The sequence below is a fragment of the Giraffa tippelskirchi genome, chromosome 2 (genome assembly GCF_054371585.1).
Source record: "Giraffa tippelskirchi isolate mGirTip1 chromosome 2, T2T-mGirTip1v1.2.pri, whole genome shotgun sequence".
Lineage (NCBI taxonomy): Eukaryota > Metazoa > Chordata > Mammalia > Artiodactyla > Giraffidae > Giraffa > Giraffa tippelskirchi.
The window spans coordinates 12,237,552-12,254,998 of NC_137276.1; the positions used below are offsets into that span (position 1 = coordinate 12,237,552).

The 17,447-nt window shown below is 51.6% G+C and overlaps 1 protein-coding gene and 1 long non-coding RNA gene across 4 annotated transcripts in view; one reads left to right on the top strand and one right to left on the bottom strand.

Moving 5' to 3' along the window:
- Window positions 1-17,447, bottom strand: part of GRK5 (G protein-coupled receptor kinase 5) — a 226,746-nt gene that overhangs the window by 40,239 nt on the left and 169,060 nt on the right. For all 3 annotated transcript variants that reach the window (XM_081536227.1, XM_081536217.1, XM_081536237.1), the window contains one exon: window positions 13,297-13,374. In XM_081536227.1, coding sequence (XP_081392353.1) covers window positions 13,297-13,374 — 78 coding nt within the window. The remainder of the gene's footprint in view (window positions 1-13,296; window positions 13,375-17,447) is intronic.
- Window positions 29-2,053, top strand: LOC145524264 (uncharacterized). The gene is made up of 3 exons (XR_014067355.1): window positions 29-106; window positions 1,119-1,356; window positions 1,479-2,053. It is a non-coding gene; the product is annotated as an uncharacterized LOC145524264 (long non-coding RNA).

The following is a 17,447-nucleotide window of genomic DNA, read 5'->3' on the forward strand; positions in this document are numbered from 1 at the left end:
AAATCTTTGGGCAGTGATCTCTTATACCAATTCAGGGCTGACCCTGGCTTTAGCTGGTTACTCTGCCATGCCAGAAAGATACTGCAGGGGAGAGGAGCTGCCTGTGGTGAGCAGACTTAGAGGTGCTAGGTGCTGTGGCAGATACACGTCGGGAAGCAAGGAGCCTGCTGTTTCTCCCGCAAGGGTCAGAGCTGACTCTGTCCATCAGCTATAAAAGGTTCCCTGAGTGTCTGTTCTGTGCCCAGGTCATGAGCCGCACCCCAATGACCTCATAAACTGACTCACTTGGCCAATGGCAGGAGTTCAAGGCTGGTGGGGAGTGAGGGTGGCCAAGTGTGGTGTGGCCTCTCAGCCCCTAGAAGGAGGAGCTCAGAGAGGTGACCTCATGGCCATGGTGAGGTCTTATCAAGGCCCAGAGGATGAAGGGGATGTGGCCGGACAATGAGAAGACCAGTGCTCTGAAAGAATCCTGACCCTAACCCTAACACTTCCCAGGTAGAGCTAGTGGTAAAGAACCTGCCTGATCCCTGGGTCAGGAAGATCCCCTGGAGAAGGGCATGGCAACCCACTCCAGTATTCTTGCCTGACGGGCTACAGTCCATAGGGTCGCAGAGTTGGACACAACTGAAGTGACTCAGCATGCACACAACCCTAACCCTATGGCAAAACCAACACTTTTCTAGACAAATTTAAGATGACAGAGAGCAGGCTCACAGAGACCATCCACTGGTGAAGGGCTACTGGGTCAGGAAGTCCTCTGAACAAGTAGGCCCTGCAGGGGTCCCAGCCCTTTCGGAGAGTGCCCTCACTGACCTGGCCACCCCAGGTCACAAAGTGTTACATTCTCTGTGTCAGCAAAGTGGTGAAACCGTCCTCACCCTCTAAGGAGGGAAGAGCAGACTGGGACGTAAAGCGTGTTGTCCCTTACATCCTTTGCTGTTTTTAAGTGGCTTCGCAGAAATCAGGATGGAGGATTTTTTAGAGGTCAGGAAGCGAGAGCATTTTTAAACACTGGTAGAATTTAGCTAGAGGCCCTGAGAGCTGGGCAACTTTAATGAGAAAGAAAGGAAAACACACAAGTGGCCCTGACCCAGACCTTGACTTTCTTACGTCAAAAGCAAAAGCGGATAATTAACAAAACGAAACGTGCCTGAACGTTGAAGCGAGAGGCCAGCAAGGCTCTGTCAACTTGATAATCCCCGGTCAAGAACTGAGGGCCCAGAGATCGTGTTAGGAGATGACTCGGTGTTTACACAGGCTGAGGGCTGGCGCTCAGGACCCAGAGAAGCAGGCTTTTTCTTGGCGAGGGGCTTGGATCCGGCCAACTCTGCTGTGGGTCAGGATGGTCACGTGCAGGTAATTCACAAGTACAGCCCGGGACCAATGGGGCCGGGGTGCAGAACGCTCACAGCCAGGGGTTCTCTCATTCCTTGCGCGTGAGCGGCGAGGGCATAGCGAGCCAATGTTCCATCTTCCAGGACACCCTCCAGTCCACAGACTCCAGACTGGCTTCAGCATGAAGCTGTGTTGCAAATACCTTGGCCCAGGAAGACATTTCTCCAGTGAAGATTTCATTCCAGGCGGCTCAGGAGTAAAGGAAGGCAGGCATCTTTCAAGATCCTGGGAAACTCAACTGAAACCCCCAGGATGTCATTTCTCTGCCCAAGACCCACGGTCAGAGAGACCAGTGTCTGCCCATCTAGGGCAGTGCTGAGGGCAGGGAGGTTGTCCCCAGGAAGCCTGCGGCTGGCTTCACTGTCTCCAGGCTCTAAGAGGCTGCCTCCACTCTCTAAAGAGGAATTCTGGGAAGGAAATACCACACACACACACACACACACACAGAGGAATGGAGGTCAGAGGCAGAGCCGGCTCCACCAGCATCAAAGGAGACTCCCATTTTCTGCCCTGGAAGGTCACAAGAAAGGAAGAGGAACTTGGACAGGCGTGCCCTGGCCTGCTGTGAGGAGCCCCGAGACATCAGGCTGAAGACAGAGAGGGCGTGTTTTCCAGGGAAGTTGGAGGGGAGAAATAAATGTGTCTATCTGAGGGACAATCACACAGTCATTGAAAATGCTGTGCAGGGAGGCTGGGGCATGAGAAAATGCTAATGACACAGCACAAAGGTTGGGCGTCAAGAAGTGGATCAAGCATGGGGGGGTCCAGCCTGTCCACACAGCCCTCAGCCCACCTGCCACCACCAGCCCGACTCGCTCCTTCATGAAGCAGCTCAGAAGGTGACTTTGGTCAACCTCTGACAAGGTAACACGGTGGAAAGGAAGGCGTCCAGGTTCTAGAATCAGACAGACTGGGGTAACATCTCATCATCGCTCTTTTTCTGTTGTTCTTTTTCTTCACTTGTGGTCAAATAGACATAACGGAGAGATTGCCATTTTAACCATTTATAAATAGACAATTCAGCGGCATTAATTACAGTCATAATGTTGACTATCACCATCATCTTTTCTCAAACTTTCTTATCATCCCAAACAGAAATTCTATACTCATTAAGCAATAACTCCCCATCCCTTCCCCTGAATCTCTGGTAAGCTTTAGTTTTCTTTGTCTCAATGAATTTGCCTACACTGGACATTTCATGTAAGTGGAATCATACAAATGTGGCCTTTTATGTCTGATTTCTTTCACTTGGGCTTACCCTGTGGCTCAGCTGGTAAAGAATCTGCCTGCAGTGTGGGAGACCTGGGTTCGATCTCTGGGTTGGCAAGATCCCCTAGAGAAGGGAAAGGCTATCCACTCCAGTATTCTGGCCTAGAGAATTCCATGGACTATATAGTCCACGGGGTCGCAAAGAGTCAGACACGGCTGAGCAACTTTCACTTCTTCACTTCACTTCTTCTTTTACTTACCCTAATGTTTTCAAGATTCATTCACGCTGTAGCAGGTGTCAGGGCTTCATGCCTATTTATGGCTGAATAATATTCCATTGTATGATAGACCTCATTTTGCTTATCTATTCATCCACTGATGAACATGGCTTCTTTCCACTTTTCAACAATTGTGAATAACGCTGCTATGGGTATTTGCATACAGGTATCTGTGTCGGTCCCTTTTTTTAATTCTCCCAGCTTTTACTCTTAATGAAGCCCTTTTTCCAAGGTAAAACAGGGACAGTTGTGTCTACTACACAGGACTGTGATGATGACAGCATGCGATAAAGGTGTAAAACACACAGCATACAGTAAGTGTTAAAACAGTGTTACTTAGGACTTCCCTGGTGGTCCAGTGGTTAAGACATTGCCTACCAATGCAGAAGGTGGGGGTTCGATCCCTGGTTGGACATGCCTCACGGTCAAAAAACCAAAGCATAAAACAGAAGCAATATTGTAACAAATTCAATAAAGACTTTAAAAATGGTCTACATTAAAAAAAATCTGGAAAAAAAAAAAAAGGTTTTCAAAAAAAGAAAATAATGTTACTTTGCCCCGCCTCCCTCACTAATATCCACCCTTAGTAAAGAAGTGTGAGAGGGTTAGATTCAGCAATACCCTCAAGGGCTGTGCTGTGCTAAATCGCTTCAGTCATGTGACCCTAAGGACTGTAGCCCACCAGGCTCCTCTGTCCATGGGATACTCCAGGCAAGAATACTGAAGTGAGTTGCTGTGCCCTCCTCCAGGGGATCTTCCTGAACCAGGGATCGAACCCACAACTCTTTTATCTCCTGCATTGGTGGGCAGGTTGCTTACCACTAGCACTACCTGGGAAGCTACCTATACTTAAACGGTGGCCTTCTCAGTTTTGCACAGCATTTAGACAAGTACTGATCCAAAGAATGAGAGTCTCACAGGAATTCAGGCTCCGCTGCAGGCCAACTGGGGTGGCAGGTGGTAAGCAAAGCCAGGAAGCTTTCCTTGTCGTGTCTCGGTGCCATCCTTCTAGCACAGGGGAGTGGGAAGCCCAGTTTCCTCTTCCAGCTGTATGACCCTCAGGGACCCAGCTCCTCTTGGGCCTCAGTTCCCTCATCTAGGGAATGAGGAGTCTGGCTTAGCCCAGTAGTTTTAAAAAACTGAGTTCCAAAGAGTCATCAGTGTTCTAAACGCCAGGGCCCAGGATGGAGAAGAGAGCCAAAGGGGGCCTGACCCCAGGCTGCTCAACCACAGCAGATCCACGCATCTTTGCATCAGAAATCTACAGCTGAAACTGCAGCCAGGCCCTGGACTGGGTGGCCCTTGAGATCCCCGGGGGCTGGAGCATACTCTAGGCGGTGTCCTCTCTTTCCCTTTGGGGTGAACTGGCAGAATGGTCCCTGAATGGGCTATTAAGGGTCATCTCCCAGCTCACCAGGACTCCTGGAGGCCCAGACCTTCATTCTGAGCATGGCTCAGCAGCAGGGGCCCTCCATAGGAAGCAGTGTAGTGCTGGGGGCTGCAGAAACTTGAAATGACCCAGGAGCCCTGCTGCTCTTCAAAACAGCACCCTAGCTCCCTGCTCACTAACGGTTCTTCAATCAAGAAGAAGTGTGAGTGGAGCCCAAGGCAGGGAGCCAGGTTGGGTTCTTAGGAGAGCAGGATAGGGAAGGGTCAAGAGCACAGACTCTGAAGTCTCGGCTTCCTTCATGCCAGCTGTGTGACCTTGAGCAAGTTACTTAATTTCTCTGTGTCTTCATCTCATCTTTAAAATGGAGATAATAACTCATGGGGTAGATGTGAGGATTAAGTGAGTTATTTAAAGCTCTAAGAACAGTGTTTGGCTCACAGTAAGAGCCATTCCCAGGAAGTTCCTTTCTCAAGTTTTCTTCTCGGTCTTCTTCCACCCTTGAGGCTTTCTGCAGTGCAGAGGTAGGAAGTGGGAAAACCCAGGGTGCAGCTGGCCACCTGGTCAGACCCTGCCCAGGAGGGGTTCAAGCAGAGGTGAATCCTGAGCTGACCAGATTCACTGACAACAGGATGGAGATGCTGATCTGGGTGCCTGGGAGACAGACAAGAGTCATGTGATCTTAGCAGAGACAAAAAGCTGGCTCCAAGGGCATGGCTCTGGAGCTCAAACCCCATGGAAGACATGGCAGGCACTAGGAAGGGAGGCTTTAGCCAAAGCTGCCCATATTCCATGGCCTTGGTTGCCCTGGAGACCAAGCTTTGGTTAGATGGTTAGGCCAATTCTGAGCCACCTCCTCAAGGCCCCAGACCCCAGGAAGGGAGATTCAAGAGTGATCCCCACTCCTAGTCCAGTGCCCTTTGCTTTAGGTCATGCTATCTCTTCCAACAACAAGCCAGCATTTATCAAATGCACCACAGTTAGGAGGCAGACAGCCCAGCATTTTCCAAAGGTGATGAAGTGGTCTTAGCCTGGAGGTGCAAGGACACAATTAAATAACATTGAATCACTCAGTGAAAAAAGTATTCCCTTTTCAGTTTTCCTTCAAATCTTCCATCATCAAGAAGAAAGTCTCAGTGTGATGCTACTCACCATCTTGCTTGTCTCTAATACTTGCTACTTTCCCTTCAAAACAAAGAGAAAGGAGGCTCAGAGCCTTAGATGAGAAAAATAGCATCCATCTAGGATATAATGTCAAATTTTCCTGTTATCTTTATGTACAACACATCAACACCGGCTTTCCAGGCAATTCCAGATACCAAGTTTCCTTTTGAAACATTTATTTTAAGTTAAAGGATGAGTTGAAAAAGGAGCCCACTTGAGCGCCACTGCTATCATCCCCATACTCAGATGGGGAAACTGAAGCTCCAAGGATGCCCAGCTGGAAAGTGGCAGAATGGGGTTCCATGTGCCCCTGAGGACAAAGGTTGAAGCCTCTGACTGCCCCAGAGGCCAAGGAGCTGTCCCCTACCAGGAAGCCAGCCTGCTTGCACTAGCGGGGATCCCATGCCGCTGCCTGGATGGGGTAGGAGGAGGCGCCAGTGAAGTGAGACTGTGAGCAGGGGGGCCATAGAAAGAGGAACTTGGAGTAATTATTATTTCCTTTCATTCAAGCTCCTTACTTTATAAAAGGTGGATGTTTTCCGGAGAGCCAAACAAGCACTAGGAATAGATTTCTTTTGTGCAGCAACTCAGGCTGATGGGTAATTTCCCCCTTAACAAGAACAAACTGCCCTGCTTAGCCTATCATTGTTCACAGAAACAAAGAGGCCTGCCTCTGTGGGCCCTGCCAGCGGACCTCCCGCAAGAAATGCCCTCCAAGCACCGCCTGCTCCGGGGCTTTCCAGGCATCCCACAGAGGATGCCAAGCTGGTTCACGTCAGAAGCCTGTCCCAGCCCACCTGCCCACTTCATTTGTCGGAAGAAGCCCATGCAGGGTCCTTTCCACAGGACCCTCTGCCAGGTCTGAGCTTGCCCTGGAATCCACGGATACTTTCTAGCAAAACCGCATTGAAACTGGGTGCCACCTGCCTGGCCTTAGTGACCGGGTGGAGCCCTGGCACAGCTGCTCGTGGGCCTAATTAAAATGAACTAGAGCAAAATGTTCTACAAGCAGCATTGCCGAAGCAGGATCCTAAGGAGTTCTTTCTAAGCCCTGCCTCTGCTAAACCAACCTCTCTTTCCTTCTCAAACCTCAGGTGCCTGGTCTGTAAAGTGGTTACACTAATATCCATCTTGGGGAGTTGCTAGAAAGATCCAAGAGCGGGTGATTGCACTGCTGGACCCAGAGGGCCTAAAGAATAGCGTCATGTCGACCGGCAGCAGGGCTGGAGTGCTGGTGAAGGACCAGACCTAGCTCTGTTCTTCATAACAGGCAATGGGCTCTGAGAGATTTATGGGCCTAATGTTTCTCCATATACACCCAAATCCTCGAAAAACTGAGGCCTGGGCTTCCCTGGTAGCTCGGTGGTAAAGAATCCACCTGCCAATGTAGGAGACATGGGTTCAATCCCTGATCTGGGAAGATTCCACATACTGCAGAGCAACTAAGCCTGTGCACCACAAATTTGAGCCTGTGCTCTAGAGCCTAGGAGCTGCAACTACTGAACTGCAACTATTGAAGCATCTTAACTACTGAAGCCTGCACTCCCTAAAGCCTGCACTCCACAAGAGAAGTCACCGCAATGAGAAGCCTGCACACCGTAACTAGAGAGTAGCCCCTGCTCACCGCAACTAGAGAAAAAGCCTGCACAGCAACAAAAACACAGCACAGCCAAAATGAATAAAATTATTAAAAGAAAACAGCCCTTTTTACAAGGACAGTTAAGACAACATGAAAACAAGTCATTTAAAAACAAGTAACAAAAATGAATCTGAATGTCATCAAATGAAAAATCTTCATGTTTCAAAGGCCACCATCAAGAAAGTAAAAAGACAACCCACAGAATGAGAGAAAATATTTGCAAATCATCTGATAAAGGACTTGTACCTAGAACACAAAAAGAAGTCTTAGGATTCAACATTAATAAGGTGAACAACCCAATTTAAAACTGGGCAAAGGATTTGAATAGACTTTTCTCCAAAGATGATATACGAACGGCCGATAAGCACATGAAAAGGTGCTCATTAGTCAAGAGGAAAATGCAAATCTAACCACAATGAGATACCACTTCACACCCACTAGAATTATTACACAAACAAAATAAAACTGAAAATACCCAGTGCTGGAGAGGATGTGGAGAGATTGGCACCTTCATAACCTGCTGGTGGCAATGTCAACTGGTGCAGCCACTTTGAAAACAATCTAGTCATTCCTCAACTGATTAAATATCAAGTTACCATGTGACCTAGCAATTCCACTCCTAAGTATATACCTAAGAGAAATGACAATACACATTCATGCAAAAACTTGTGCATGGATGGTCATAGCAGCATGATTCATAATACCCCCAAAGTAGAAATGTCCCAACTGTCTGTTCATTGACAAGGAGACAAATAAAATGGGTCTTATCCATAACGGAATATTATCTATCCAGCCATAAAAAGAAATGAGAAATACTGATACTCGCTACAACACGGATGAACCTTGAAAACATGCTAAGCGAAAGAAGTCAGACACAAAAGTCCATATATTACATGAATTTAATTATATGAGATGTCCAGAATAGGCAAATCCACAGAGACAGGAAGTAGATTAGCAGTTGCCTGGAGTGGGAGGAAGGGGAAATAGGGAGTGATGCTAACGGGAATGGGGTTTTTGTTGGGAGAGATAAATGTCCTGAAATCAGATAGTAATGATAGTTGCACAATTCTGTGACAATTTTAAAAACCACTGACCTCTGTATTTTAAAAGGGTGAATTTTGCAATGTATGAATTACATCTCGATAAGCTAGTATTTTAATTCTTTTATTTTCATTGTATTTATTTTTATTTTTTGGCCATGCCACACAGCATGTGGAATCTAATTTCCTGACCAGAGATCAAACCTATTCACCCCCTGCATTGGAAGCACGGAGTGTTAACTGCTGGGCTGGCAGGGAAGTCTCCATAAGCTAGTATGTTTTAAATGCTGTCTGTAGTGATGAATGCCGTGTAATACTCTTTTCAGGATCACTTACTATTACTTATTATTATAATTAAGAGTATTTCCTGGTCCACCCCCAGCTCAGAGCAACCCTGCCCCCTGACCTCTGATCTGTAGGCGCCTGAAAGGTGAGCTGCCTGGATCTCTACAGAGCCCAACGCACGTCTGATTCGACCAGCTCCGGGCAGCTCCTCTGAGCTGACAAGCCTAAGAAGATCTATGGACCACGCCATGCTCATGACTGCCTCACCAGCACTAGAAATAAGCCTGCCAGTAGACAACGTTTTCAGCTTAGGGGTTGGGGAGAGACAGTAAGGTGTCACATGGGGACCAAGGCATTTAAAGCTCACGTGCTTCCCTCATTAGTCCCTTCCCTTTTGGTGATGGACACACAAAAGCAGCCAGGCCCCCTAGTCTCGACCCAGTCAGAGTGTGCATGAAATAGAAATTCTTGGTGTGTGAAGCCCCTGAGATTTGGGGTTTGTTTGTTGTGGCGACTAGCATTAATCATCCTGACTAACGCATTGCATTTGAAGGCATCCAGCCTCTCTGGCCAGCCCTCTGAGGCTGGGGGCCCTCCGGACCGCTTCTTGGCTGCTCACAGCTCCACAGCTGGAGTTCATGTCTAAATGATTTCGTCATTCAACGGCCCGATTTTGAAAACAGACCAGGGCGGGGAAAGTCGGAGGAGAGCCACCACCGAGGTAGGGTCTTGTGCATACCAGCTCCTGGGCTCTGTCCTAGCTGGTATTTATGACCCTCAGGGCTACCCGGTCCACTTTACAGGAGCAGCCTAAGGTTCCAGGAGGTTAAGTAACTTTCCCAAGGCCGCTCAGCTAAAAGAGACCATGCCTGGCTTCCAACCCAGGTCTACCTGGTTCTAAAACTTGTCTCCTCACAGCACCCTGCTGCCTTTGAGTCAGATCTCAAGAGCATTCAGCCCATCCCAAAGCCCACCCCAGGCTGCTGGCCATGTGTGGGCAACTGACGCAGGATTCTGGGCAGCATCCAACGAGTGGACTTAGTCCCTGGGATGGACGCCTTCAAGTCAGGGTTTGGAGAGAGAGAGATTTCGGCTCTGGGAGTGGGTTTTGACTTTGAGCAGGGATGAGCCAATCAGACTCCCAGCAAACACACCCTGTCAGACTCTGGAGGACATGAGCCAGCCCAGTGTCGGCTCCCCAGAAAGAGGTCTGAGTGGGCAGAAGGGAGGGGCCCGTGAAGGGAAGCTTCCTGGGCTCCCTGCTGTCTCATTGAAACCAACTCACAATGAATGACAGCCATGTGTCCAGCGTTGTGCGGGGTGGGGTTGGGGAGTGGGTAAAGGGGACACACAGAACAGATGCCATCATCTCTGCCCAGAGAGCTAATAGCCCGGCCATCATCCTGGGCACCCTGCCCTTCCTGGGGGCACCCGCACCCACTCAGTGGCTCACGGTGGAAAGCACGGACTCCTCTTGCCCCCTCTCCTCACTACCCACACCTGACATTTCCCAAGGCCCTGGTGTCTCTATTTCCACAGCTATGGCTGCAGCTTCCAGGTTGGCCTCCTGCCTGCAGTCCTCCTCCTCCCCTTCCTCCGCTACATGAGGGGCAGAGAGACCAACCTGAGCTGCGCATGGCCTTCAGAGCCCTCAGGGCTCCCTACTGCCCTTAGGATGGTGCAAACGTCCCACCATGGTTTTCCAGGCCCTGCCTCCCAGAAGGTTCTTCTCCCCCTACCTTTTCACTTCTGTGTAACACTGACCTCCCTGCCAACACACATCCATTCCCCTCTACGCACAAAGGCCTCTCACCCTCAACGCTACTGACATTTCGGGCCCAGATAATTCTTAGCGGGGGGGGGGGGGCATCCTGTGCATTGCAGGACGTTCAGCTGCATCTCTGTTAGATGCTGGGAGCACATTCCCCATTTACGTCAATCAGAAAGATCTCCAGACTCTGCCAAGCGCCCCCAGGTGAGAGCCCCTGCTCTGAACCTTTGCACATGAAAGGCCCTTCTCCTTTCTTTTCATTTGTACCTGGCTTCCCCATCACCACGTGAAACTTTGGTTCAGCTGCATCAACTTTCAGAAGGCTTCCTGGCTCGCCCAGGCTGGCCCAGCACAGTGTCCCCCCAGGCCTCCTCACTTCCCTGTGCGCCGTCCACCACTGCTCTGGTGACACCGCATTCCACCGATCTGGTGATGTGCTGTCACCCCCTCTGTAAGGGAGGCTCCTCAGAACCCACCCTCTGGGGCTGTGGAAGCATCAACCCCAGGGACCTGGAGAAGCCTAACAGAGCAGCAGGTAGGAGCCATGGCTTCTGACCAGAGGCAGAGGAGGCTTTGTGCGATGGAGCAGAGACACAAAAGGAGAAAGATAAGAGTCGGGGCAGCGCCTTCCAGGTTGGAGGCCTTGCCGGGAACAGTCTGGACAAAGGCGACCAGGTGGGCATGTCAAGATGAAACGGGGAGGTGGCGGCTGGAGCTCCCAGCATGGGGGCTCTGGGAGTGAAAGCTGGAGGCCAGGTCGTGAAGATCCCTGGATGCGTTCTGCAGCCCCAGATGTATTCAGCAGGATGTGAAATGAGGGAGGGGGAGGGGAAAGTCTGGGAAATGCTTTGTTATCAGTTGAGCTGGTTTCTTTACCTTAGGACTTCCGAAGAGCCTTTAATGTGCTCACACACCGGGTAAATCTTTACAAGAGAGAGATGCGGCGAAAAGTCATGTCCACAAGTAACTGACCACAGAGGGGTTTTTTTTCACAGCTCAGTTCAGTCGCTCAGTCGTGACCAACTCTTTGCGACCCCGTGGACTGCAGCACGCCAAGCCACCCTGTCCATCACCAACTCCCAGAGTCTACTCAAACTCACGTCCATCAAGTCGGTGATAGTCGGTTTTTTTTCACAGATCCTCTCAAATGATCAGTGTCCCACAGTCTGTTGTTGTTTAGTTGCTGAGTCATGTCCAACTCTGCAACCCCATGGACTCTAGCCCGCCAGGCTCCTCAGCCCATGGGATTCTCCAGACGAGAATCCTGCAGTGGGTTACCATGTCCTCCTCCAGGGCATCTTCCCAACCCAGGGATCGGTTGCATGTCTCCTGCATTGGCAGGAGAATTCTTTACCGCTGAGCCACCAAGAAAGCCCGGTCTACCCTTTGGAAAATGCTGCTTGGAGCCGAGACACTAGTTGCACCTTGAGAAGGAGTATGAGGTAAAGACTATCTGGGTTTGGGGACAAGGGTCCTGGGGGTCATTCGGAGGCCTCAGAGCCAGGGCTGGGGCTTCAGCCACATGGCTCCTCTCCCAGCTGCTGGGGCATCTGCAGCCCTGAGAAGGAACACCGGCTCCTGCGAGAGTGACTGCAGGAAGGACCAGGCCGGCAGCGCAAAATTTATTATAGGAAAACAGTCAACCCCCAGACCACTTGGACCACCTCCCCCAGGCCCCTGGGCCATAACATATGGTGTGGTTTAAATTTCTAAAATTGAGGAGTACTTAAGGAAAAAATGTTGGCGAGCTCTGAGCACTTGTAAAACCATCTGAGCTGAGGGGGAGGCTGGGCCCCATCCCTCCAGGAGACGCAGGCAGCATGCAGCAGGGGCAGCGAGGTCTGGGGGGCCCAGGCCAGGGTCCGCGAGCAGAGGCTTCTGGTCAAGGCTAGCCAGTGGGGAGAGAGGAAGGTGACCCCCTGCAGCAGCCCTACGATGGGCTGAAGGAGCCAGCAAGGCCGGCCAAGGAACCACCTCATCCTCAGCACAGATACCAGCCAGACCAGCAGGTGTGGGGGCAGGGTGGGGGGTCACTGGTGAGGTGGGGTGCAGACACTCTCTGTACTGCCATCTAAGCATCTGGATGCAGTTTGTGTAGGGAACTGGGTCCCCAGGTCTGTTCCTGGCAGCCCTGCAGATGGAGCGAGCAGTTGGGTGTGCCCAGGGCCATGCCTTGTGCAGAGAGAGCCAGCCCTGTCCAGAGTCTGAAAGAGCTATGAACATGAATCCTCTTGCTTCTGAAAAGTGCAAAGGCCCTGGGGTGGCCTGCCATTCCATTAAGAAGCCTGTAGGATTACGATGGAAGCAGCAAAGAAACAGCAGAGGGAAGCAACAGGGGTGCTGGCTCAGCAGAAGCAGGAGGAAGTGCCACAGGGGACAGCCTCTGGGGTGGGGCTGGGCCAGTGGCCAGCAGGCCAGCACAGCTGCTCCAGGCAAGGGCTCAGTGCAGCCTGAGGGGCCCTCATCATATGCATGGGCCCCTGGGACCTCCCTAACATCACCAGGGGCAGCGAGGGTTGAGGTGGGACCAGAACTGCCAAGGACCCCTGGGACCCCTGCTGAGAACAACGAGGTGGGGCTTACCCTCCTCAAGGGATTTCCATGCTGTGTAGACAAAATGTATAAAACTGTGCAGAAACCGTCCATAAGTGCAGGAAGAGGAGGAGGCCTGGTTGTAAACCTGGAAGGAGCTACTGTGGGTTTAACCCCCTCATGAATGCCTTCACCAGTAGGTGCAGGGGAGGGCAGGTGTTCAGTGGCCCACCTGTCGCCGGAGGAGCTGCTGTGTGTGAACTGGATTCCTTCTCTCCACAGTCCTACCTGTCTCCTGACCAGAACTCGACCTGAGTGGCTGCAGCAGCCCTGATTGACCACCTCCAACGTCAGGGCCACCATGAATGAGCACAGGCCATGGGCAGGCCGCTCCGCTGCAGGCCTGCTCTGGCCTGGACCACCTGCCTTGGCCCTGCTGGGCTTGGGTACCTCTGGAGAGGATGAGAATTCTGAATCTGGAGACCAATGGCACCCCTGGCTGGGTGCTCCCCACTGGCCTGGCACAGACCTGGGGGCCCACATTCCTGGATAAGGCCTCCCACTCCTCCTGCTGTGGGGTTTGGGCAGCCTCTTACCTTTGGGGTGAGGTACTTGGTCATAATTTCCTTCCCTTTTTCTCCCAGTTTTTCATCTGGAGTAACTTCATATTCTGCCTAAAACAGAAGACGGAAAAGAACAATAATAGATTTGCTCATGAGCTTCTTACAATTGTAGAACCTTAGAGGCGCCTGGAGAAGACACCCTGGTGGTCACGTGACCGAACTCCTTCTCCTTCTCCGGCAGGACAGGGAGTGAGGCTGAGAGAAGGGAGGGGCCCTGGCGTCCAGTCCAGCCGGCTCTGCTCCACTGTGGACACGTGCTCAGAACAGCGGCAGCACACTAGAGTCACTGGGGAGCCAATGCTGGTGCTTGGACTCCACCCCACACCCACAGAGTCAGACCCTTTGGTGAAGGGGTCAGGCATCCAAGCAGCTGGTGGGGAGAACCACCAACTTAGGAAAATCAAAGGAAGCTGTCGGAAATTAACTAGAGCCAGCAAACTGGAAGGCCCTCAAGAGGCTGCCTGAGGTCACTCAGACCTTACATGCTGCATGACCTTGGACAGTTTCTTCAACCTCTATCCAATGCAGATGGAAAAAGCACCCTAATGGTAGGGCAATTGTGCAGAGAAAACAAGACAAAGCTGGGCACATAATAAATACTCAATTAATGGCTGCTGTATTTACCACCATTGCAATTACTACACCTTGTAAGAGAAGACAATAATATGCATGCTATAACTTTGACAATTTTTCAGTTTACAAAGGTAACAACACACAGAGATTCTTCAGATGCTCTTATATGAACCTTATTTGAGCCCAGGTAGTGATACGGTGGTAAAGAACCTGCCTGCCGGTGCAGGAGACATGGGTTTGATCCCTGGGTCAGGAGGGTCCCCTGGAGAAGGGAATGCAATCCACTCCAGTATTCTTGCCTGGAGAATTCCATGGACAGAGGAGCCTGGTGGGCTATAGTCCATAGGGTCACAAAGAGTCGGACACGACTAAGCAACTGAGCACAGAGTGACACAGAAGGCAGGGCTGCAATCACACCCCTTCATCCACATACAAAGAGCAGGGGGTTCAGCAGAGTTGCCCAGGGTCAATGGCGGGGAGGCAGCAGGGCTGGGACACGGACCTCCAAGCCCAGACCCCTTTCACAACAACACCAAGGAATTTAGGACCCCAATCGCTGGCCATGCCAGTGGGACCCGGGCTCTAAAGAAAGAAGTGAGGCTTCAAAAAAAAGCATTCTATTTTCCCTGACCCCAAGTGAGGCTCCTTCACAGGCACTTGACCCACTTGCCAACAGGATGAAAGGCTGCCTCGACTTAATGAAAAGCCTGGTGAGCTTGCCTTTCTCATTTCAACAAGAGAACTAATTGCAAATTGTTTATAACTGGTTCAAAATCCACCACCCAAGGGTTTGTCAGCTTCCATCCAAAAGTACAGCTATTTCCATAGAGACAGGAAGTGACAGCAGCACAGAGGAGATGAAACGCCTTTCCCGGCCACCTCACTGTGGAGTTAGACCCCAGTACTCACCCCACACACACCCGCACCCCTGGGCTGGTTCAAAGCAGACCCTCAACTCAGTGTCGAGAGTCCGGTTTCTCACCAGTCCAGCCAGGAAGACCCTCCCGGGCTGGAGCTGCACCTCTCCAGGGCAGAGGGTTCTAGAACACAAGTGCTCACCTATCTTCCAGGGGGGCAGAGAGACGCTCCCAGTGTCCAGCTGCCCTGGGAACCCCGCCTGGTGGTCTGGCTCTGTGGGAATTTACCCAGACTGCTTTGCAGGGCCCAGGCCACAGGCAAATGGCCGCCTACCTTTTAGGGGGTAACTCAATCCCACGCAGAACCCTGGATTTGCACCATCCCAAAATACCTCTGCAAAGGCAGCTCTATTTAATCAAACGGAGGCCTGAGGCTCACTAATCAGCCTCAATAGCCAGCTGAAAATATTATTGCTCTGGGTACTAAAACCCACGTTAAAAAAAATAACAACACTTTCAGGTCAGCTGCCTCCCAGCAGAGGCCTGGCCGGGCAGCTGGGCGCCAGGGTTCCACAGGGAGGCAGCCGGGAGCACGCCGGGACAGGCCTCCCCAGCCCGGGATCAAAAGGCCTTTCTTTGAGAGTCCATGTCAGGTCACCACCACTTGAAGAGCATTTGTGTTGGGAGGCAGAAAACCAACAGAAGGCTTCCAGCTGGGCTTTCCGCACCGATTAAGTCATCTGGAGTGACAGGCCATGTCTCCACCATGACCCCCGAGAGGGGCTCATGGGGGACCCGTCCTGAGAGGCCACCTATGGAGAAAAACACCATGGCAGCTTGGCCAGCCAGGCAGAACTCGGGGCAATCACACGGACCTGAGGTGGGGGACCACCCGGGAATCCGCTCCTGCGGGAGCACCCTTGTCCAGGTGGTAGGCAAAGGCTGCCGAAATCAGCTGAAGCCAGAAAACATAAGCAGCAAATAAGAAGTTGGGTTGGCCAGTGCTCTGTGACAACCTCAGAGAGGTGGGATGGGGTGGGAGGTGGGAGGGCGGTTCCAGAGAGAGGTGACATATGTATGCCTATGGCTGATTCGTGCTGAGGTATGGCAGAAACCAACACAACATTTTAAGGCAATTACCCTCCAATTAAAAATAAATAAATTAAAAGTTTTTGGGTTGGGCCAACAGCCTAGAATTTTACAATTAGAAATAGAAATGGCAGACTGTGACTTCAATGAACAGAGAGGTAAACTACAGGCCAGGATGACCTGTGACGTCCATCCATAAGAGTTCCCTCCAACGAGAGGGGGGTGGGCTTGTCCCCGCCCCCCCCCCCAACAGAGGGGACACACACTGTCCTCCCTGCTGTGTTGCCCACTTGAAACCTTCTCCTGCCCAGGGCTCAGCCCTAACGGCCAGAGCGCCAAAGAGCTCCTTGCCAATCCACTCGGAGAACACTTCTCTTCCTCAGATACATCCATGGTGCCAACCGAGGGAGGCATTTAATGAGCCTTCTCTCCGCACGGTGATTTATGCCAAACACAGGAATGGGCTTTGGGGAGGAGATGCTGTAACACAAAGCGCAAAATACAACATTGAGTTCAAGGCGAAAAGAATTATTTATATATCTGTGCCTGCCAAAAGGGTATAAACATCTGTGTACATCCTAGTTTATAAAGCCAATATTTCATTCTCTTGGCGGGCTGTAATTGCATCATCCATCTCAGAAAATGCTAATGAAAATATGTCCTCTATTAAACACATTTCTCTCAGATGAATTTTTAAAAATACATGAAGATTGCAAACTGGTACAAGGGGCCCTGCCACGTTCTCACAGAAGCCGGCGCTGGTTTTTACAGAGCAGAGTCCCAGCCGAATTCCTCTCGGCAAGATGTCACCCCCCTCCTCTCGGGAGCCCTTCTCCTGCCCTGGCAGGAAGATGAAGTCAGAGAGGCTTTGAGGTCTCGCCACCTCCGGCTTCTGTAATTACCAATGTGGTCAGCTTTTCCAGAGTCTTCGCGGCAGGGACAAGTGACGCGCCCAGCTGGCAAGGCTGCTCCCCGTGGCCCTCTCTGGAGAAACACCCGGCTCCTCCCACACCGGCCTTGGCATCTTGCCGGAGCCAGCCCTGGGGGCCAGGGGTTTCCATCTGCCCCTCTGGAGTCACTGCCCACCCCGCTTCGGGACAGAGGAGAGTGAGGGTGGGGAGTTCCCTGCCAGTCCCCTCCCTGCCAGGCGCCCAGGTTCCAGGATCCTTCTTCTCAAAGCCCAGCTCCTGCAGCTGCCCTCTCCCACTCCCTCCTGTATGGGCCCCTGTCCCTGCAGAGCTGGAGGTGGCGAAGGCTCGGATGTACCTGCGTACATAGGCCAGGACTTCAACAACCGCCCTTCGTGAAACTCTACTTCATTCACACGTGAGCGAGCCATCCATCTCTGGCCAGGCCCCTCACTGATGCTTGAAAAATCCTTCAGAAGGCTGGCATTGCCTGTCCCTTTCCATCCCCCCAGCTAGAATGAAGAAGCTCTACAAACAGGGGTGCCCCGCACCAGGGTCCCAGGATCAGATGGGCCTGGTCAGCCTCACAGCCTGTGTCCACCTGGGCAGGCCGCGTCTTCTCAGATGTCTGGCCGTCATGTAAGGAGCCCTGTCGGGCCTGGGTCAGGAAGGGGTTCCCTGGCCCAGGGTCAATGGG